General features: G+C 33.3%; 1 protein-coding gene across 1 annotated transcript in view; it reads right to left on the reverse strand.

The window, feature by feature from the left end:
* LOC132725464 (carnitine O-palmitoyltransferase 1, liver isoform-like) overlaps nucleotides 1-24,192 on the reverse strand; it is a gene marked incomplete at its 3' end in the record, with an annotated part of 41,200 nt that overhangs the window by 14,652 nt on the left and 2,356 nt on the right. The window contains 9 exon segments of the mRNA XM_060710597.1: nucleotides 3,279-3,435; nucleotides 4,480-4,679; nucleotides 5,428-5,535; nucleotides 6,356-6,433; nucleotides 7,569-7,706; nucleotides 8,096-8,197; nucleotides 9,326-9,500; nucleotides 10,343-10,479; nucleotides 14,104-14,275. Of these exon segments, the coding sequence (XP_060566580.1) occupies nucleotides 3,279-3,435; nucleotides 4,480-4,679; nucleotides 5,428-5,535; nucleotides 6,356-6,433; nucleotides 7,569-7,706; nucleotides 8,096-8,197; nucleotides 9,326-9,500; nucleotides 10,343-10,479; nucleotides 14,104-14,244 (1,236 nt within the window).

Raw genomic sequence — 24,192 nt, forward strand, 5'->3', positions numbered from 1 at the left:
GTATTATTGGTCGTGTAATCAACCCGAGAATGAGTCAAACACATTAAAATATCTGGATTTCTATCCAGCATCGACTTATTATTGATAAACAATGTTAGGTAGGGCCTTACTATGGAAAATAACTTATCAGACACAAAGTACTAAGCTAAACCTTATAAACAATCAATTCAACTGCAATGTTAACAAGATATGTTTGTAAAACATGTATGCCCCCTATCAGCAGCCAATTATTCATGTGATAAGGTAATTATGCATGACTTCTGACCCAGTGATCAAACAATTAATAAGGGTTATCAAGTATCTACTGGTCATGACCTTGACCTTTGACCCCTTGACCCAAAACTCAATAGGGGTCATCTGCTGGTCAAGACCAATCATCATACAAAGTTTGAAGTTCCTAGGCCTAAGCGTTTTTAGTTAATTGATCAGAAACCGTTTTTACTTACAAGGTCAATGTGACCTTTGACCCCTTGACCCCAAAATCAATAGGGGTCATTTGCTGGTCATGACTAATCACCATGCCAAGTTTGAAGTTCCTAGGCCTAAGGGTTCTTTTATTATTGATCCGAAACCGTTTTAACATACAAGGTCAATGTGACCTTGACCTTTGACCCAAAAAATCAATAGGGGTCATTGCTGATCATGACCAATCATCAAGTTCCTAGGCCGAAGCGTTCTTTAGTTATTGATCAGAAACTGTTTTTACTTACAAGGTCAATGTGACCTTGACCTTTGACCCCTTGACCAATCACTGGTATGAAAAATCACCAAGTTTGAAGTTCCTAGGCCGAAGCGTTTTTAAGTTATTGATCAGAAACCGTTTTTACTTACAAGGTCGATGTGACCTTGACCTTTGACCCCTTGACCCAAAACTCAATAGGGTCATCTGCTGGTCACCACCAATCATCATACAAAGTTTAAAGTTCCTAGGCCCAAGCGTTTTTAGTAAATTGATCGGAAACCGTTTTTACCTACAAGGTCAATGTAACATGACCTTTGACCCCTTGACCCTAAAAACAATAGGTCATCTGCTGGTCATGACCAATCACCATACCAAGTTTGAAGTTCCTAGGCCTAAGGGTTCTTAAGTTATTGATCGGAAACTGTTTTTACCTAAGAAGGTCAATGTGACCTTGCCCTTTGACCCTTTGACCCAAAATCAGTAGGGGTCATCTGCTGGTCATGACCAATCACCATACCAAGTTTGAAGTTCCTAGGCCTAAGGGTTCTTTAGTTATTGATCGGAAACTGCTTTTACCTAAGAGGTCAATGTGACCTTGACCTTTGATCCCTTGACCCCAAAATCAATAGGGGTCATCTTGCTGATCATGACCAATCACCATACCAAGTTTGAAGTTCCTAGGCCTAAGGGTTCTTTTTATTAATCAGAAACCGTTTTAACATACAGAGGTCAATGTGACCTTGACCTTTGACCCTTGAACCCAAAAATCAATAGGGGTCATCTGCTGATCATGACCAATCACCATATGCCAAGTTTGAAGTTCCTAGGCCGAAGCGTTCTTTAGTTATTGATCAGAAACCGTTTTTACTTACAAGGTCAATGTGACCTTGACCTTTGACCCCTTAACCCCAAAATCAATAGGGGTCAATCTGCTGGTCATGAAACCAATCACCATACCAAGTTTTAAGTTCCTAGGCCTAAGCGTTTTTTAAGTTATTGATCAGAAACCGTTTTTACTTACAAGGTCGATGTGACCTTGACCTTTGACCCCTTGACCCAAAATCAATAGGGGTCATCTGCTGGTCACCACCAATCATCATACAAAGTTTGAAGTTCCTAGGCCTAAGCGTTTTTAGTTAATTGATCGGAAACCGTTTTTTACCTACAAGGTCAATGTAACATGACCTTTGACCCCTTGACCCTAAAAACAATAGGTCATCTGCTGGTCATGACCAATCACCATACCAAGTTTGAAGTTCCTAGGCCTAAGGGTTCTTAAGTTATTGATCGGAAAGCTGTTTTTTACCTAAGAAGGTCAATGTGACCTTGCCCTTTGACCCCTTAACCCCAAAATCAATAGGGGTCATCTACTGGTCATGACCAATCACCATACCAAGTTTGAAGTTCCTAGGCCTAAGGGTTCTTTAGTTATTGATCGGAAACTGCTTTTACCTAAGAGGTCAATGTGACCTTGACCTTTGACCCCTTGACCCCAAAATCAATAGGGTCATCTACTGATCATGACCAATCACCATACCAAGTTTGAAGTTCCTAGGCTAAGGGTTCTTTAGTTATTGATCGGAAACTGTTTTTACCTAAGAGGTCAATGTGACCTTGACCTTTGACCCCTTGACCACAAAATCAATAGGGGTCATCTACTTGTCATGACCAATCACCATATCAAGTTTGAAGTCCCTAGGCCTAAGGGTTCTTTCGTTATTGATCGGAAACCGTTTTTACCTACAAGGTCAATGTGACCTTGACCTTTGACCCCTTAACCCCAAAATCAATAGGGGTCATCTACTGATCATGACCAATCACCATATCAAGTTTGAAGTCCCTAGGCCTAAGGGTTCTTTCGTTATTGATCGGAAACCGTTTTTACCTACAAGGTCAATGTGACCTTGACCTTTGACCACTTAACCCCAAAATCAATAGGGGTCATCTGCTGCTCAATAACCAATCACCATACCAAGTTTGAAGTTCCTAGGCCTAAGGGTTCTTTTGTTATTGATCGGAAACTGTTTTTACCCAAGAGGTCAATGTGACCTTGACCTTTGACCCCTTGACCCCAAAATCAATAGGGGTCATCTACTAATCATGACCAATCACCATACCAAGTTTGAAGTTCCTAGGCCTTAAGGTTCTTTACTTATTGATCGGAAACCGTTTTTGCTTACAAGGTCAATGTGACCTTGACCTTTGACCCCTTGACCCCAAAATCAATAGGGGTCATCTACTGATCATGACAAATCACCATACCAAGTTTGAAGTTCCTAGGCTTTAAGGTTCTTTAGTTATTGATCGGAAACCGTTTTTGCTTACAAGGTCAATGTGACCTTGACCTTTGACCCCTTGACCCCAAAATCAATAGGGGTCATCTACTTGTCATGACCAATCACCATACCAAGTTTGAAGTTCCTAGGCCTAAGGGTTCTTTAGATATCACTCGGAAACCATTTGGTCTACGGACCGACGGACCGACGGACCGACAAGTGCAAAGCAATATACCCCCTTTTCTTCGAAATGGGGGCATAATAATTCTCAAACATTTACAAATGCAGACTTGGGGTTTTATAGTCAGTTATAAACATACTTTCTCTACAGCATCTAGAGATGCTTTGTTTTTGCCTTTGGAGAAGAATTCTGTTCTAGCTTTAGCCCATGGCACTCTATCTGCTCCAGTAAGAGCAGGAATATGTTCCTCACCACCTACAGGGGGACTCTCATCATCCAGTATCTTCTGGAATGATCTGTAAAATAGTGTAACATTTCTATCTATTTAGTACATTTATTAAGCATTCCCCTTCACTCTCAAAAGTAAATTTATATGTACTGTTTAGAATCAATGTATAAATATTCTTTTATAAAATACTATTAGCAGAATTTTAGTTATATACTGTGTTTTATTCAGTATAAGTTCATGTCTGGCCAAGAATAATTGAATGCAAAAACAGAATCGGGTATGTTCATTAAAGTGAAACAAACAAGGTTATATATTTGAAATAAAGGAATATGGGTACAACTGATAATTTACACAAAATAGATAACAAACCACTGTAGCAAGAATATTACAGATCAAAAATTATTATTATTCATGACTGATAGACTGGTACTCTAAAATCAACATAAGGAAATGTTTAAAATTGACATTAGAAATTGCTGTCCTTTAGCCATGGTGCTATACTACTCTAACATTACAGAACAAGTTTCTCATGAAATTGTGTAATTACTATATCTGTTGCATCCAAAATAAGATCTAAAATAATATTAATGACAGTCTTCAGGAGCGAGTCACCCATAGGAGTTTTGGTGACAATAATAAACAAGAACTGTCTGAAGGGCAGTGCACTCACTTTTCTCAGTGAGGGACACTTAACTGGAATTTGAGTGAATGACCAATTTAATGTTTTGCTATTAGAGAATAGAATGACCAACATTTTAATCTGAAAATTGGGTGTGACAGGTAAAACTCATTGCTTTTGCAACTTTCATCTTTTTTAGGCTGATTTAACACATTTTTGGTCATATCTCAGCAGTCAACCCAACTTACTTGCCATCCTGACTATTAAACTAACCAGTAATTACCTTTTTTTTGGAAAGTGGCCAACTACTTTATCCCACATAATAAAGAGGATCTAACCAGCAGCCAGAACCAGAAACCCCCTTAATTAGTGATATGACCTTTACTCATCTGAGCTAATCAAGTGTACAAACAAACAGAAAACGAAAGGGTCATGACAAAAGCTTTCTTTTTTGAAATAAAAAATAAGTTTGCATTGCTAACTTTACATTACCTTTCCAATTCACAAGGCTTCAAATGTCTCCCTTTGAAGTGGATATAGACCTTAAAGAACCTGCCTTTATGGTAGACAGCTACATGTTTACTGTCTTTATAGTGAACCAGTTTATCAGAAACTACACCAGGTACTCTAGTTGTGTTGAACTGTCTCTCATACTGGGCTGAACATAATGGCACTGTTTTATTCAATAAAATCTGAAATATGTAATAGTTATATATCCGTCAAGTTACACTACCCTTGGGCAATTTGTAAAACTAGTGATAACATAAGTAACCTAAGAAATGGACAATTTACATTCAGTGATTTAAACAAAATTCAACCTATTCATTTATAGAATGAACCTTGCTTACATAATTGGGGAAATGGTAAATATACAGTAGGTGGAATATTATTTAAATATTTGTTTGAAATTTAATCTTTTTTGTACATAAAATGATTTGATGAGTAACAAGACAAAGTTTCAGAATTAAAATGAAAGTTACATTACTGTCAATATGCATTGTGAATAAAACACTTATGAGGTTAAACATTATTTACCCAAATGTTTTTCTTTATTTGGTTTTTATCATATTAATTGCATTATCATAACTTTATAATCTCAATGACAAATTAAAATGATAACAGGTGAGTGTGTCACAAGTATGTAAAAGTTATTAATATCAGTATTCATGCATACCCACATATGGATGTTATGTACCATAAAAATATGTATTCAGTTTTAAGAATTTTGTCATAAGTTATCTTTTTTAAAGAGAAGGTAGACAATTTTAGAACTAGTAATGTTTTGATAGTTCAAGGATCTGTTTTATTAGTCTTGAAACAGACAACATGAGCCAAACAGATGACAAGGGCTACTATTTGCATCCTCCAAGTGGAGTTAACTTATAAACACTTGGTATTTTATCTCGAGTTTCAAAAAACAAGTGATACATAGTAACATACAGGGTTAAGCTCCTCTCTATCCAACTCTCTCCTGTATTGTAACATCACATATGTAACATTTGCTGCCCTTGCTGCTGCTACTTTTGTTGGATGCATCAGTATAGCATCCTGTAAAACATAATATACAGCAACATATATATGAGATGACATTTATGACATGCATGTAATTGGTTTACTAATTATTTTCATTTAAATTTGCTTTTTGCAAACTTTACCCTCTGATAAAACAGAAGATCATGCAAATTTATCACTTTAGCAATTAAGTTTTTTTTACATTACATAACAAAATCCTGTAAAAGTCCTCTTCCCGATTTAAGTTTTCTTGTAAATCATACATAATTCCCAAAAATCCTACTATCCACAAGGTTTTTACTTTTCCAAATTAGCATTTTAGCAATATTTTTTCCCAAAATCAAAGCGCTAAGGCTTCTTTCCAATAAAGAGAAAAAAATCCTGTTAACTCTGTAGCATATAAGTTAAAATTTTTAACAAATAGCGAAATATACAAAGTTCATGTTTTGTTTTTCGTTTGTTTGTTTCATTTTACGCCTTTTCCCAACAGTATTTCAGTCATATAGGCGGGTAGTTTCCTAACCATCGTTCCTGGAGAGTTACACCAGTACTAGACTACCTTCCTCCACGCAAAACTACCAAAGCATCTCCCGGGGTTCGAACCCACGCCAGAGAGGTAACTGGATTAGACAAAGTTCATGTTCATGTAAGAATATACTATTTTGGTTGTGTTTTGTCATATCAATGTATGTAAAGTCAACTTACAGCAGGACTCAAACTTATTAAGGGGAGGGAAAAATCAATTTCAATGATCTTAATTCATTAACATTAACCATTTGTTTATGGAGGGTCCTTGTAGGAATCTGTGTTAATATTCTATTTATAAAAAGAAACGAAGGAAGCTGAATAAACTCACCACACCATAATAGTTACTGTTCACCATGAGTGGAGATCTTCCACGAAGATAAACATACTCCTCCCACCAATCTGTTACCTAAAATGCAGCATTTCCATCATATGAAACTGTATAATGTAATGATATACCAAGACTTGTTCTTGTAAAGTCTATGGTCCTTACAAACAAGCTCATATTAAACTCCTTTTAATAAAATTGGTAAGTTTTTCCTCTTAAAAAAAGAAAAAAATTCAACATCAAGATTAAAATTTAAAAGCCAATAAATAAATGATGAAGACAGTTTCTGGGATAATAATTTTGACCAATCATAAGTTTTATCTCATGCACTAGAGTTTTATCAAATGTATGAACCCATCTTTTTTTCTTTTCAATCATGTAAAAAGAAATTATAAACTTTAGGTCTGCATATTAAATAAAAGTTTTTTTTTAACTTATTATAGATAAGATTAATATTCGTAAAAATATTGGGAAAGGAAATCAACATTTTGACAAACATTTTAATGAGCTGTTTTTGTTTGTTTTGTTTTTTGATTCTAAAAGTGACCTAAAACAAAACTCAAAGTGATTCAGTATATTGAACTTCATTATAGGCTACATTATTGTATTTACTACAGTAATTTGGAGATAATGAAAATAATAATCATCAAAAGCATTTTTATCAGCTGTGTTCATCATTAATTCTGCCATTTCTATGAAACATTGCATTTTGTAATTTTCAGGACCAAACTGCTCTAAATTTAAATGTTAGTTCTGATATTGTCTGTGATTACAATGTCTTTATCATTCCTTGTTTACCCTTTTTTATATTACAATGATTTTATATTTATATTATTATCATTATACTTGTATATATATACTTATATAGTGATAAGATTTAAAGTATACCAACATAAATATGTATCTTTTTGAATATAGATTAGATATAAATATTGCATTGGCCATTGTTATATACGCTCCTTATCAAACTATGTATCTTATAAAATCTGTATCTACAGATAAAATGAAACAAGAAATTTTATCATGACAATGTTAACTGTCCAAAAACTATAACAAACTTAGCTTTTATATTTTCTTTTTAACATTCAATTTGACAAAAAATTGTTTCCTTATTTTAATCATTTGATAAATTTTGGTGCAAACGAAAACCAAACTGATTTGAAAATTATTAAATAAATTAAGAAACAGACAAAACAAATGGTAAATGAGTACTTACATAATTTGTTGACCACCATGATTTGAGAAGGAGGTAGCGTTGTAGTTTTTTTCCTAGTCCAGATCGAAACTCCTCAGCAAGGGTAGATAACCTCTCATATTTCTCATCGTCTAGTATTGGTTTGATACTTAACAAATACTGAAATATTGTAAACAGGAAGTCATTAACTGGTACAATAAAAACACCATGCTTAAAAAATGTCATATCTAGTGATAGAATTTGAAAGTATACATTATTGAATGATAAGATGATAATTAACACATGACTTCATTACAATACCTAACAATAATAAACCAGATCTTCATCACTGACATGTAAAAATATGAAAAATTAAAAAGAATGGAACTTTGAATTTACATTCAATAGGATTAAACATTCATCAAAACTACAACATTTACTTTTAAGATACTGATCATAGAAAGCAAAATGTTACAACAAAAAATATCATAAAATGATTTTTAATTAATATATGACAAATAACAACCTAACATATTTTGTATATGAGCATTTAATGCATGAAAACTTACTCTTCTAATCGTTTCATCAACAGAAGGAAGACAAAGTTTGGGAAGTGAAGACTGATAGCTGTTCAACATTGGCTTTCTTCCTCCAAACAGGCGAATCAAACCCTACAAATAGAAGTTCATATTGTTTGTCCTAATATCGTAACATAAATTATAAATACAACACATATATGAACATCAAAATTATTTTAATTCCATCAATAATTTAGTGCTAAACTAGAACTGTGTCCAAAGCACACAGATGCCCCCACTATGCAGATGTGCTCGTAAACAAGAGCATGCATATCTGTAAGATTTTTATGTAGAACTTTTTATCAAAATCTGCCATACGGTTTAAGAGGAGTTGCATTCACAAAATTTTTATATGGTATAAAGGGAAAAAATCAACAAAGGGCCATAATTCTGTTAAATTTAGTCGCAGCAAAAATTCCTTCCTTTACTTCCATCTACACATTAAGGTTGTTCATCCCTGGAAGTTTAAGCAGAATCTGCCACCCGGTTTAAGAGGAGTTGCATTCACAAATTTCTATATGGTATATAGTGAAAAAATCAACAAAGGGCCATAATTCTGTTAAATTTGGTCACAGCAAAAATTCCTTCCTTTACTACCATCTTCACATTAAGGTTGTTCATCCCTGGAAGTTTAAGCAAAATCTGCCATCCAGTTTAAGAGGAGTTGCGTTCACAAAATTTCTAAGTAGTATATAGTGAAAAAATCAACAAAGGGCCATAATTCTGTCAAGATTTCAGGACGGAAAGACGTACAGACAGACGGACGGACAAGTGCAACGCTATATGCTCTCCACTTTGTGGGGGCATAAAAAGGTACTACCTATATATTACCCAAACATACTCTTTATGTAGAATAATTAAATGTTGTTTGTTTTTTTGTTTTTTTTTTTTTTGGGGGGGGGGGGGGGGGGGGGGTTAACATTGCACCAACACAGTATAGGTCAAAAGGCAACTTTCCAGCTTTACTAGTTGAGGAAGAACTCAGGTACCCCTCTGTATATTATTTCAGACACAAACAGGTACCCGATTACAATCAAATACGTTCAGTAAGATAGCTGGATAGCTTTCTCACATGTAGAATCTGAGGACACCAGCGCGGCTCAAACATACAGAGGTGAGAGGCAAGTGGTTTGACCACTTGGCCACAAATGCCCCTGAAAGTAACAACATAATACAATACTATTTAATATATTGTAAAAATAACGTATGAAGACAACCTACCAGCCAAACTTTTGTGTATATAGAAACCTTTCCTCGAGCCTCGTACATCCAGCCATGGTACATTAAAAGCAGTTTTAGAATGTATTTTAGAAACAGTATAATGCCCAGCCATAACAGTGTAGAAAACAGTAAACAACTCCCATATAGACTTATATTCTCTGAAGATGTACTCAGTCTGGAAACAATCAATAAGAACTATAAAACATAAATGTCTTAACTTATAAAATTTATCTTGCTGAACAAAAGTCGTCTTCAAGGCATTGCCTCCTTGTTGACGAGTCACCCTGAAAATTTCCCATAACCAAAACCCAAAACTCAATCTTGTCATTGTCTATTAAAAAAAATATTGTTTAACTACTTTCAACAAATAGCCAAGAGGAAGTCTGGAATATTGCACAGTTACAATGAAATTTTCTGGCCAATTGATCCATCTATTGGATGCTAATTTGTTTTCTAGAAATATACATAAAACTGATATTTTTAAATGCCCTAACTTTAAACTTATGAGCATCAATAATTTTACTTGATAAATTCAGTTTTAACAGTAACAAGAGCCATGTTAACATGGCCATCCCCCGCCAAATGTGTTTGCTCATTGGAAGAATGTATATGTAGTAGAGCAGAACAATTCAATTTTAAGAGGTCTTTTGGTAATGAAAACTGATTGCTGAAGTGATTATATATTTGAAACCTATGTGAATACTGTTGGCTGAAAATAACAAAGGGCAATAACTGAAAAATAATGCAATGTAGGTTATCATTCTTGTGTGCTGCACTCCTCCTATGAAGTTTCAAATTGATACCTCCACAACACTTTTTGAGATATGCTCCGGACAAATATGTGGGATGGTAGAATGGACAGACAGAGACTATTTCTATATTCCCCACTGTTTAAATAATGACAACATAATGCATTTTCATTAATTCCCATGTCGTTTCAATATTCATTATTTGGTAATATTTCTTTCACCAATAAAATGATTCCCCAACAGTTTAAGCAGCCCATTTCTGACTTACCCTGGTATATGAGCCTGGAACCATCCTATCAAACCAAAGGAAGGATCTACATTTGCAATCTTTAGTGAGAGTATGAGAACAGTCACAAATAACCAACTTGTTGGGGAACCTGGATATGTCCCTGCTTTTACCTTGTTCTGAAATAAAAATAAATTTAGAATTATATATATATTCACAGATACCTTACACTTACAATAAAAAACAAGAACATGTTTACAAATATGCCCCTGGCCCAGATATTGAGATCCGTGTCAGTAACAATATTTCAAACAAGACTGAAGAGGGTCATGATGGCCCTAATACCGCTCACATGATTATAAATATTTTCCACTACAAGGAACAAAAATATTGTTAACTATAAATTAAAGCAGATATAAAATCTAAATCTTAAACTGAGATCACAAAGTTTATTTTTGTATCAGTCTGAAACAGTGCATGCATAAAAACATTACTGGTTGCTACTGCTAAAGGAAAACAACAGTTCCATAATATGTCAATGTTTGCTATACAAAATAAATGGTTTCATTAGAAGTCAGTCCTTGCTATCAAAGATTCAATTGATGCTATAGAAAGTTAATGTTTGCTGGTTGCTATGAAAATTTACAGTTTGCTATATAAATGTCAATGGCTGCTATGAAGTCACTGGTTGCTATGGAAACTAATCTTAAGATCTTGTAGATTTAGAAAAGAATTCTTTTTAAAGTTTTTACTGTTTACATGTATTACATAGTAAGGAAAATCTATGTAACCCAGGGGTGGGGGTTAAATTTGTATCGTCTTTTTTTAGGTTAACCTTGTATGGACAAACATTCTAACCAGACGGTACTTACAAAATTATATGACTACTATATTGTTCTCTCTATTTTTCTTTTAAGCCACATAAAGGAAAATTGCCACATAAAAGACTTACAGAATGAATGAGAACAGTTACCTATTGTTCCTCTTGCCATATAAGTATCCAAATGTAAGCTCCGACAGAGGGACAGTTCAATTAGTAATATTATTTAAGAAGTGGTCTCTAATATAGGGCTTACTTAAATTTTATGCTTTATTATCAAACAGTTCCCAACATTCCAAACTGTTCTTAATCTTATACCCGGTACATGTATGATATCTTTAAATCTGAAGTATGTAGGTAATTATCACACTTTCAATGGCATGCAAGTTTCTGTTGAGAAAAGTGCTGCAGGAAATATGTGCACTTTGTAAAATGTAGAGCAAACAACATTAACCGACATATTATGTTATTAAATAATCTAGTGCAGACTTTTGCTAATGCAGTTTACTAACATACTGCTAGTATTTATAGACGATAGAGAAAACCCCTTCAGGGAATAACCTAGTAACTACTACCAGTATATGAATAAAACAGGATCAATGATTTGTTTTGGAATGATCAATATTTAAACTGGAAATATACATGTCTCTTGTTCATGCAGTAAGGAAGTTCCTGATTCTTTCATTTAGATGTAAAAAGATATGAAATGGTTCATACATGTTAACAGGTCTTAAAGGAAACATGTAACCTTTTCAAAGCATTGAATAATGAAACTTTTATAACTTCTAGCCAATAAAGTTCAAAATTGCAACCTACAACTTTAGCATAACAGCTGTGATAGAAGGTCATGTTGGTGTATAAAGGTCAATATAAATGACATTTTGACAGTTAAGGGCAATATCCTTGATCAAAACATAGATCTATTCAATCTCATGTTAATATAGACTCTAACTTTATTTATCTCAATTGAGCATTTTTAAAACCTTTAATATCTATATGTCAGACTGAGTTATTAGAGTTAATAATTTCTTAAAATTTATCTAATCTAAACAGTGGCTTTTAGTGTACACTTTTAATTAATGTATTTTTTATTTTTGTTGAAAACAGGTACACATGCAGTGCAGATGAAAACTAAATTTGCTAAAAATGTGTTAACCTGACAATCTATATGTCTTTATTCTCCTTTGTTCAATGCCTATTTTACAACATTTTCTGTCATTGTAGCTACCAAGACACTATTATATAGACCAATATACATGTATTATTGCATGAACAAATGTACTAGATAGCAAAGTAAACATCACACCTTCCATTGAATACTGTATGTCAATTGTCACAATTATAAGAGATACTATAAAAGTAAAATGTTATGCAAGTTAATGTCAAGTGTTGCTCAGTGTGTTACCTTATATTATGCATTAACATAACCAGCTGTTAAAACAACTTTATATTTAAGGATATAATAATATATGTAATATTACAATCAACCACCCCTACGAATTAACCAACATTGTATGTACATTGAAAACAGTAAAAGTAATTGATGTTTAAGAATGACAGAGGACAAAAGCACTCAGGTAGGATAAGATCACTCCTAACAAATGTACAGGAAGGAAAAAAAGCACCCCCCCCCTCCATCCATAGAGACTATAGGTCAAACAAAAGCCCACCTCTTGAAATGGACACATGTATATCTTATCACATTACATTTAGAACAAACAAAAAGAGAGTAGCTGCTATTATTATTATCAATTCCAGGGCTTTTTTTCACAGTTTGGGGAAGCAGCCCAGCCCTTAATTTTGGGGAAAAATTACATGGTATATTTGCAAAAGGGGAAGAAAAAACTTAATGTAAATTCAATTTTTGGGGAAAACTGCATGATTTTAAAGAAATTTTCGTTGGGGAAGCAGCCCTATACCGGCCCCTGTTATAGAAGGTAAAAAGGCCCTGAATTCATTATTAGTAAAATAATATAAATAAATGTGTGTATACTTAAGCATCACTGTCTAATTTTATGAGTTTCGTGTATGTAAAATACTGATTGATAACCTGTGTTTGGTACTGTAAATATTTTTTTTACAAATGAGTGAATAATTTTTTATTGTGTTTTAATCAAAATAAGATAGTTATCAGCCTAACTTTAAACTTTTCATAAGCTTGAGTCTTCACACAACATTTATTAAATATAATATTCATGTTGGATGCTGGAGAGGGGTCCAGTTGTACTACCTGTAATTTTCACGGGAGGGCCTTTGTCCACTTGTCATTTTCAGATGGAAGGACTTTTGTCTGAGAGAGCTTATTTTCTATACTCAATAAATTTCAAGAACAAAAAAAGACATTCTGTTTAATAACTTGTTATATTAAGAAACATGTTTTGTCACATTACAACTAATATAATATTATGTAAATTTGCTTTGTGTTGAGGGACACAACTTAATGTTAATAACATTAAAATAAAGCATTAAAATATAGTTTGTTTGCAAGTCTAAAGGATATGCATTCATTAGTTTAAAGACAGATTATAAAGTATTAAGTAGCTTCATGACATGAATTCATTAATGGTATATTAATTATAAGTGCAAGCTGAAATAGTGACCTAATGACCAGGTGTAATATGATAGATATACTAGATAAAAACAAGTGCATAGCATTTCAACTGTTTGCTTGAGGCAATATTCTCTATATTTAGCACAAAATATATATATTACAAACCAAGTTGAAATATTACTTATTCTGGAATGATCTTCATTTAAATACAGATTCAATAATATTTTAGGGATGTTCAAAAACATTTCACTTTTAGGAAACAATGTTACAATGTAGCTGTTCTTCAATCAATACATGTGCATTATACATGTATATGCTCATCAAATATAGCATACATAAAATTGCTCCTGTTTTTCACGTAATATTTCACCCAAAATGAAATTTAATGTAATTATTTTGCTACAAGTGTTATTTTGCTACAAGTGTGTATACCTTCGCTCTGCCCAGTCTTTTCTTCCAGGAATGGATACCACTGTTCCAGACAGCTTTGAGGGCATCATGATTAAGGTTGACATCAACACCCTCATGTGTTACCTGGAATGAGAATGCTACAGCCGAATGGGCTTCAGCCATCTTCCTGTGACAACTGTGGACAACTCAGATCCTATAAATACAACAAGAAATAAACTGAACAAGAGCCATGTCAACATGGCCATCCCCCGCCGAATGTGTTTGCTTATTGGAAGAATGTATATATAGTAGAGCAGAATAAGTCCATTTTAAGAGGTCTTTTGGTAATGAAAACTGATGGCTATAGTGATTACAGATTTGAAACCTATGTAAATACTGATGGCTGAAAATAACAAAGGGCAATAACTGAAAAATAATGCAGGGTAGGTTATCATTCTTGAGTGCTGCATCCCTCCTCAGTAAAATCTATCCACCTATAAAGTTTCAAGTTGATACCTCAAATACTTTTTGAGAAAAAAATTGAATTGAAAAATTAAGTATGAAAAATAACAAAGGGCAATAACTCAAACACTTTTTGAGTTATGCTCCACTCAGGTGAAAAATTAGGTATGAAAAATAACAAAGGGCAATAACTCAAAAATTATGAAAGGAAGAGTTATCATTCTTGTGCACTGCACACCTCCTGAGTGAGATCTATGCACCTATGAAGTTTCATGTTAATATCTCATAGGCTTTTGGAGTTATGCTCTGGACAAAAATCAATTTTGAAAAATAACAAAGGGCAATAACTCAAAAATCATGCAAGGTAGAGTTAACATTCTTGTGCACTGCACTCCTCCTCAATGAGGTCTATCCACCTATGAAGTTTCAAGTTGATAACTCAAATACTTTTAGAGATATGCTCCGGACAAAAATTTCGGACGGAAGGAAGGACGGACGGACGGAAGGTCGGACGGACGGACGGCCAGAGACTATTTCAGTCTTCACGAAAAACTTCAAAAAGCACAGGACATTCGGGCCAGTAAAATTTCAAATCTTACTGGACCTGGTGATTTTTAACCGGACCAAATGCATAGATAGGTAATAAATTGATGGGTAAAGGAAAACACTTTATCATGCTTCCCTTGATATTAAACTTTGAAAGAAGCATAATGCTTCTTGTATTCTGGGCCAAATGTTGACAGCTTTGAAAAATCTATAAGGACCAAATGTTTAGACAAAACTGTCTAGAATTGAACATGAACAACACAATTTGCTTCAAACAAATCAGTTTCACACAAAATATTTTCTTAACTCAATAATCACAAAATCATAGCTAAATAATGACCATAAAACAACATTTTGATATGTTTTGAATTTAGGTAAATTATCGGCCTTTGCAAAATGTTGAATGTAAGGTTTTTATAAAACCTGAATTTTTTACCAGACCGTCGGGCCGTCAATACATATATTTTTATCGGACCTTGTTTAGACAAAACTGTCTAGAATTGAACATGAACAACACAATTTGCTTCAAACAAATCAGTTTCACACAAAATATTTTCTTAACTCAATAATCACAAAATCATAGCTAAATAATGACCATAAAACAACATTTTGATATGTTTTGAATTTAGGTAAATTATCGGCCTTTGCAAAATGTTGAATGTAAGGTTTTTATAAAACCTGAATTTTTTACCAGACCGTCGGGCCGTCAATACATATATTTTTATCGGACCTTCTGCTTTTTTACCGGTCAGGGCCAACGTTCCGACGGTCTTTCGGAAAGACTGCTATTTCTATATCCTCCGCCGAAAATTTTCGGCAGGGGATAATAAAGTGTTCACATAATATAGCCAGATAAAATCACCTGCATTATTTCAATGGCAACCTTGCTACTTTTGCTAATTACTTTCATATTCATTTCTGACTGGTTCTTATAAACCCAACTACTTTAAGATATAACCCAACATTTTTTTAAAATACATAAATAATAAACATCTTGTTTATGTTGCCAAATAATATATATAGAAATATAGAAATTATATATTTATAGATTACAAACCTATTTCAGAAAACCTTTACAATATTTTTTACATTATTTGGATTGACCTGTAATGAAATGAAAACTTACACACTACATAAATGTAACTGTTAACATAATTTTTAAGAAGCTTACTTTATAGTCACAAAAATTCCAAAGATATGACTGCAATGAATTTGTCTAAGAAGGCAGTGATTTAACTGGCATATAAATTACAGCCTGCAAAATTTATAGCTAGGTACATTAAGATTAATGTAAACATAAATATCTTAGAAGGTTACAAATGGTAACTTAGGGAAGTGTGCCAATTTTTTTTAATGCAAAGTTAACATTGTATTACGATCTTTTCATTTCTATAAACATTTTTATCAAACAGAAACTATTGATGTCTTTTGTTTTTTCTCCCCAAAACAATAATTTTTATGTTCAGAAATGTAAATGTATGGTATTATTTCAATGTCTATTAAAATTTACAAGACAAACAGAACAGGGTTCATATTGAAAAGGCTAAAAGTGCAACAGATCAACTTTACCATTAAACTTTATTAACTTTGAAATAAGATAGAAATGAAGAAATACAATATTTTATTAACTTTGGTATAACAGATGGAAATTTTTTAAATTTATTCTGATGAGCTGATGTCATACTTTATTTTTTAGTACTGTAGCAAGATATCTAGATGCATGTTTTTACATGTTTTGTTTTTGTTGGGTTTTATTTTTTTAAATTACCGGGTCAGGGTTGTCATTAACATTTTTTGCAGAAGCTTTTTGTTTTGAAATTGAGGCGGTCACTTCTGTCTTTATCATGCATAAAACAGAGTGTTTTCTTAATTTTGAGGCGGCCCATATTGCATTTGAGACAGGCATTTTGGCCTCCTACCGACTCTTAATGACAATCCTGTTAATAACCAATAATTTTCTTTTCCAAAACCTTCTCATTCAGAAAGCACCACATTATATTGCAGCAGTTTGATATCACTTAACTTTAACATTTAAACAAATTTAATTTTCACTTATTTAATAATTAAAGTGGATCAAGAAGCATTTTAAGTAATTTTCCTTACAATTGTTTTTGCATTATAATCCTCAAAATTGTGACGGTCAAGGTCAATCAAAGGTCAAAGTCAAATCTATTTAATCAAATGTTTGTTTGGTAGCAAGTCTTGTTTTGTCCAAATATAAATTAAGTCTGTATAGATATAACAAAATTATGACAATTTAACCAAAATTCAATAATTTGACATTGATTGGGTCATTTAAATGTCAAGGTCAGTTCAATCTTCCGATAAGTTGTTTTGTATGAAGGTTATCCAATTTAAATGTTAATTGCCAAGTTACAGTCAATAATAGCAAAAATCAGTGAAAATTCAAAAATTTAACCTTCAAGGTCAATGTCATTAATGAGCCAAGGTCAATTTGAGTTTGATATACATGAAGGTCTTATCCTAAAAAATGTTGTGCCTTAATATGAAGTCAATCCATCCATTAATAACAAAGTTGAAGCTAGTAACAGCAAAAAAATAAATAATTTGACATTCAAGGTCAAGGTTATTTATGAGTGAAGGTCAAATTCTGTCTGGTCAACATGAAGGTCTATCATAAAATGTCTATCATAAAAGATTGTTATGTTCAAGTTTGAAGACAATTCATTCAAAAATAACAAAGTTAGAGCCACTGCAAAATTTAGACATTAAACCTTGAAGATCAAGGTCATTTATGAGTAAGGATGTTTATTCTGATCTACTAAGTGATCTTGTCCCAAGAGTTGTTGTGGCCTGTTTATTCTGATCTACTAAGTGATCTTGTCCCAAGAGTTGTTGTGGCCAAGTATGCAGACAATACACCAAGAAATTAAAAATTATGATCAATAATATTGTTTGTTGATGGCAACAGGAACATTGACGTGACTGTAATAATATTTCTATTTTTTTCTTTAAAAATAAAACAAGATAGCAAATAAAAAGAAATTAAAGGGCCATAATTCTGACAAAATCACAGAACTAGAAAATGCCAAAGATATGCTGAAATGGACTTGGTACTGATCATTCTTGTAACATTTGGATGACATTGCACCTGTAGTTTGTAAAGTTTGGATGAAATTGCACCCCATTGGTGTTACTATTTAAGTGCTAATAGTTATCTAAACTCAAAAATATACTTGATAAATTGTGAACAAAGAGCTATCCATCCATACCAAGAGAATTTGGAAATTGTTTCTTTTTGGACAATTTTTGACAGACTATTTTAACTGTTTATCAGAAACTTTTTTTATCGCTACTTATGTGGCTACTCTATTGTTCACACTATTGTTCTTTTGAGCCATGTAAAGGAAAATAGCTACATAAAAGCTAATCGTTATGGAATAAATGACATCAAAGAGAAAGTACCAGTCACTGTGTTCAATCTAGAACAAATTCCCAGGGGGCCCTTCAGGCCCATAAACTTTTCAAAAGGGGGTCATTTGAGAAAAAAGGGGGCCCACACTTAAAAAAACATCAAATTCAAATAAGGTATTGTATCTTTTAAGTAACTTGTTCACGTACCATATATAGACCAAAAACGGTTGAAAAATTCCAAAACAATCAACTCACTAAAAAAACAGTTCTTATGTCACTCTTAAGATGTCTGTATTGATTAATGATATGCACAATGTTTAAGCGCCGACCAGCCAAAGACCAATCAAAGTTTATTTACTCAATTGTCAGACACTCCCTAGCCAATCGTGTTTGATTAGCTCCATCTTTAAGACTTTTTTAATTGGATGAAGGCCTGTTCGTAATAATTTATGCACACTTCTCTATAATTAACTTGCACTTTTCACAAATATATAGTTTTTTTTCCTCCGGAAAGTAATGACATATTTATTTGTTATGACCGACCGTGAAAAAACTATTACTACACGCACATATTGGATTATCTGTGAAGATTTGTTTTGTTTATAAAAACTGTGACTCAAAAAGAAGTAATAGTTACGGTACGAAGAACAAGTCTACATAGTATTTACATACTCCAGCCGAGAGAGCGTAGTGATCAAGGTTTTAAAAGGGTTACCGAGTGCGGTAACTATCTTACCAACATGCTCCTGTTTTTCTATACAAACTTCAGTTTTGAATTCAGTATTTATTAATATTATTCACAAGAAACTTTTTTTATGTACTTAATCAGGTTTAAGAAAGCATTCTAATGTCATTTAGGGCATTTTCTATGAGTGTGCCCATCGGGCCCACAGTTAATTTGTTTTGCGCCGACGGTCTTTTTAGGGGGTCAATGGCGCAATGGCGCGCTCTAGATTGAACACTGAAGTACAGTTACCTATTGTTCCTGTAGTCTCATACGTATCGAAACGTTAGCTTTGACAGGCAGACAGACAATGCAGTGTTCGAAATTAGCAGTAGTCCTATAGCCCCTGACTACTAAATTTCTCCTTGGGCTACCAACTTTTCACAGTTACAAGCCCGACCAGGCTACTGTATTTTCAGAGGCAATATAAACAACTGTTTTGAATAAATGAATCGTGCTAGTGAAATGTCTTTTGGGCTAGTGAATATTCTAATCTGGTAGTCCTACCAGCCTAGTGGATTCAAATCCTAATTTCTTACACTGACAATGGAGAAGTGATCCCTATGTCACTGCTACTTTGTAGCAGGCCACACAAAAATCTATTGATGCATGCTAGAGTTTTGGTTTGGACAAGGTCTTACAGACATAGATCTGCCTTATTCTCATCGATTTGTTCCTTCTCATCGATTCGTGACCTAAATAATTGTCTGTATAAATACTTCTGCAAGGACATACACCATCCGAAAACTACACAAGTTTTATTAGACACTCGATTTGACAATTCTATCCAATCAAAATGCGTAATTGAACAGGTGTAAATGACCTTACCCTACAATCAGCTGGTGACCTAATTACTTTGAAATATTCGATATTGATGTTTTAATTTATCAAACACACTTACATTTTAGCCAAAAAAATATTCATTATGCTGTAAGAATTTACTTACGACTTTGAAACATATATTGATCAGATCGGGCTGAAAATAACCATGCGAACATTTAGTGGTGTGAGCACCTATATTTTGATGACGTCACAGGGTGAATCGGATTTCACGAATCGATGGGTAAGCGTCCAGCTGAGCAAGACAGTCATGGTTGACATGTTCTGTTGCTCTAATCTTTGAGCGATTGTTTTTAGAAGTAATTTAAAGTTTTTGAACTTTTAGATAATGAATTTATTTAACAAATGCACTAATTGAACTGTATGTGTGTCTGATACAGGGCTCATCCTGGGTGGAAATTTTAGGGAGAAGTGACTTCCTCGCGAAAAATAGGGAGGAGTGAAACAACCCAATGTGTATGCAATAACATGCATGGCTATACATCCTTTAACTATAATATAAACACAATTAATCTATTTATCAGCTATTTATAAGCTTTCTCTAAATATTTGTTTATATATTTTCATGTAGATTTATTGATAATAATGCGTAAGAAAAATATGATAAATAAATTAATTATATATTTTCAGATAAAGTTGCATTGGATATTGATTAACAAAATCTGTCTATTCTGTCCTGATTACAGAAATTCATTTATGACAGTTTATGTTGTAATGCCACATTTATGTGCATATAATTATGCATATAAAACAATTTTCAAACATCGAAGAATATGTAAAATATGTACTGCAAACATTTGTGCGCATTATATTTGATCACTAAAATTATATACATTCATTTCTTATTGAAAAATTTGACTGAGAAATTATAGAAAATAAATTTCTAATTACCTCCCTTTATTTTCATGAAATGTTAAATTCGTAATATCTTTATAATTAATGCTTTTTGATATTTACAATATTGATAAATCCTAATCTGAGCGTCATATTTATAACATTAAAACACATTTATATTTAATAAGAACACTTCTTTCCTGACAAATTTTGCTGTTATATACATGTACACATGATATACGATCGATATGTAGCATGCTGATCATGATTCGTAGTTTTTCCGGGATGTCGTGCCCACGTGCGTAAGCTGTGTCAAATTTGGCATTGCTACAAACAAAGATAATGCCATTGCCCAAACACTCTCACTGTCTTGTAAGATTTTTGCGAATTGGCTTTCTTAAATATTCGCGTAGGTGTATCAGAATCAGTAACTTTCTTTCACTGCTAGGTTTGGGCATTTCGCCCTGTACTGTAGCCATGACGTGAGCGACATAACAGTTTTAAATTGATGTAAACGGACTGAAATCATTCAAAACTATGATTAAGTTTTTTAATCAGGTCGCTGATCATTAATGAAATTGATTATTTTAAATTGACTAACAGTTTTGTGATAGCCGTGAAAAACCCATTGCACATCGCCTTTACTCGGGTTAAACACCGCGTGTATTAGGGCTGTAACAATACGGTAAAAAGCGTATTGCAATATATTGCAATACGCCACATCCGTATTGCAATATATTGCAATACGTATTGTTATTTATCTTAGGTACTGGGGAAAAGAGACTTGTATGTTATTTCAACAAACATTATATATATCTATGTCTCTTGCAAAACAGAATTATTGGATATTTTCCTTTAACAATTTTTTAACTGTTTCAACTATGGAAGCATCAACTGTTAGTAACTTAACAGAAATATAAGTTTTTAAACACTTTTCATTAAGTAACTAACAATCTAAACTATATCCTAATGATTTTCTTAATACAGTTTCAGACTCGGAATAGATCACAGGGATTGAGTGACGGTGGCAATTTATCTGCGTTTTTCTTTAGAAAAATTAACATGTCTACTTTGTCAGCATCTAGTATTCAATAATGTCATGGGTCTCTCTTGTCCTAGCAATTAAATTTTTATATCAGATCGTAATTATTTCCGTCTGCCATAGTAAATCACCGATTTATTCAAGCATTTGTCTACCTGTGCACCGTGTAATTTTTTTACCCGAACACCGTTTTTTTTACACGTTTCCTACTTTCAGTTTGTTATATTTTTTTGTGTATAGGACATTTTCATAATATTTATCAAGAAAATTTAGGAAGACTTTCTTTTATTTATAGAAAAAATTATGAAACGCTGATATTACTAAATAAAACCGGTGCAACTAAATGTGAACCGCGGTACAATATTTATTTATCCTGCACCGCAATATATCGGTGTACCGGTAAACCGTTACAGCCCTAGCGTGTATATCAATTAGGGAAGATTTGCACGTGTTTAGATGATGGGGAAAAAAACAATCTATAATTATCGCCTAATCCCGTATTAAACACACAATTATACACGTTTCGGGCCGATGCCTTCATTATTTACTGATTAGAGTAGGTGGTCTATCACTTTGCTGGTAGTATAAAGCGACGCTCTGATTGGATAATGATAATTAGCAGTCGTCATATGGGCGGATACAATCTCTGCTCTTTACACACCAAGTAATTACTCTTTGGGAATTAAGATTTTATCGGCGATGTTGACTTCTCTTTGATCAATTGGGAGAGCGAAATGGAAATATACACGGCAAAGTTTTCGCCTGAATCGCCCTTCCAGATGAGCCCTGTGATATTTGTTGTGCAAGTGCAATTTTTCCAAATAAGAGTCACGAATCGACGAGAGAAAAGCATACATTTCATTTGGATTTGAAAGGCGTTTTGAGGTCCACTCCCCAAAGTGTCTGTGGCACTGACTTAACGCAATTAGTCTGACATGACATCAGTGCTGCTGCATTTAAAATGTGTTTGACTGAAAAATGGTTAGTTTGTTACAGATAAACCAATTCAATTCTATTTTATCTTTATTATGCTAGTTTAATTTAAAAGATTGGTTTCTTATAGTCCAAATATTTAGACGTAACCGCGGATTTGAAGCTATTTTTTACATGGGTCAAATCCGCTTTAACGTCTAAAGATTTCTATTTAAAAATCCATAGCAAAATGAAAAACAATAAACATGCACAATCATTCAAACTTCTGATGTAAAATGTTACAAATAATCATAATCCTACCACAAATGTGTATTTTCCTTATCAAAATAAACTTATTCAAATCTTAAACAATTTAAAACAAATCCCATGTTAAAATTGTGTAAACAACCTCCATATTGTGTGTACTACGCAATGCGGTGATTACTGGAACAATATTTTTTAGACGAAATTTTTTGTAAGCGTCTAAAATCACAACAGAATTTTTTTTCGTTCAGACTAATTTCGTACTATTCAGTGTCTATTTTAGGAATTCAAAAATAGAAGTGATTTTCCCCCCTCTATTTCAAAAAAGGGGGTGATTTTCAAAATCAAGGGGTGCCAATATAAACTGCCAATGTTAAATCGTCTGCATTAAGTTTACACTGAGGCATTCAACCGATGAAATATTTAAAACGAAAATATTCAATTAAGGCAGCAGAAGTTGTCCTCCCTTAATTTATGAACGAAAACAAATTATTATAGAACTGTCGTGATTGATTATCAAGGGATTGACAATACAAACAATCGACCTATCTTTTACGTCTAGATCGTAGCCAAGCTAGAATTTCTTGATTATTTACTACACTAAAATGGCGCCCAACTGTCAGACCTAGCACACTAGTTCCGGTAGGTACGAAACATTCCGTTTATTTCCGTCAACTCACGTAACCAGTACCATAAGGTACTAAATTATTATAATTAGCTTACAGTTACCTCCCTTCAGTTTCCAGTGTAAATGTAAACAAAACAACCAAATAAAATTTGATATGGAATTATGCTTGCAAGGGATCACTTTATTTCCAGAATTTTTTACGATTTTATTAACTTTTTTTAGATGCGCGATTTTCACTCACATGATTTTGAATTGTGCGCAATCTTTGAAATATTAGCGTGAATCGCGCAATCACGCGTCCTAGAATAGACACTGACTATTGTTTTTTGAGTGACGTCACAGCATGACCGGGAATTTCCAACATGGGGGTCACCGCAAACTGTCTTTCATGTGTCTTCTTAAATACATGGATAAATAAACTACTTATCGTGAGTAATTATTGCATATTTTTATAGGTTTTGGGAAAATATGCTTCCGTCTTTTATGCAATCAATTGCTTTTTGT

Source organism: Ruditapes philippinarum, unplaced genomic scaffold, assembly GCF_026571515.1.
Source record: "Ruditapes philippinarum isolate M1 unplaced genomic scaffold, ASM2657151v2 ctg4595_1_1_1_1, whole genome shotgun sequence".
NCBI lineage: Eukaryota > Metazoa > Mollusca > Bivalvia > Venerida > Veneridae > Ruditapes > Ruditapes philippinarum.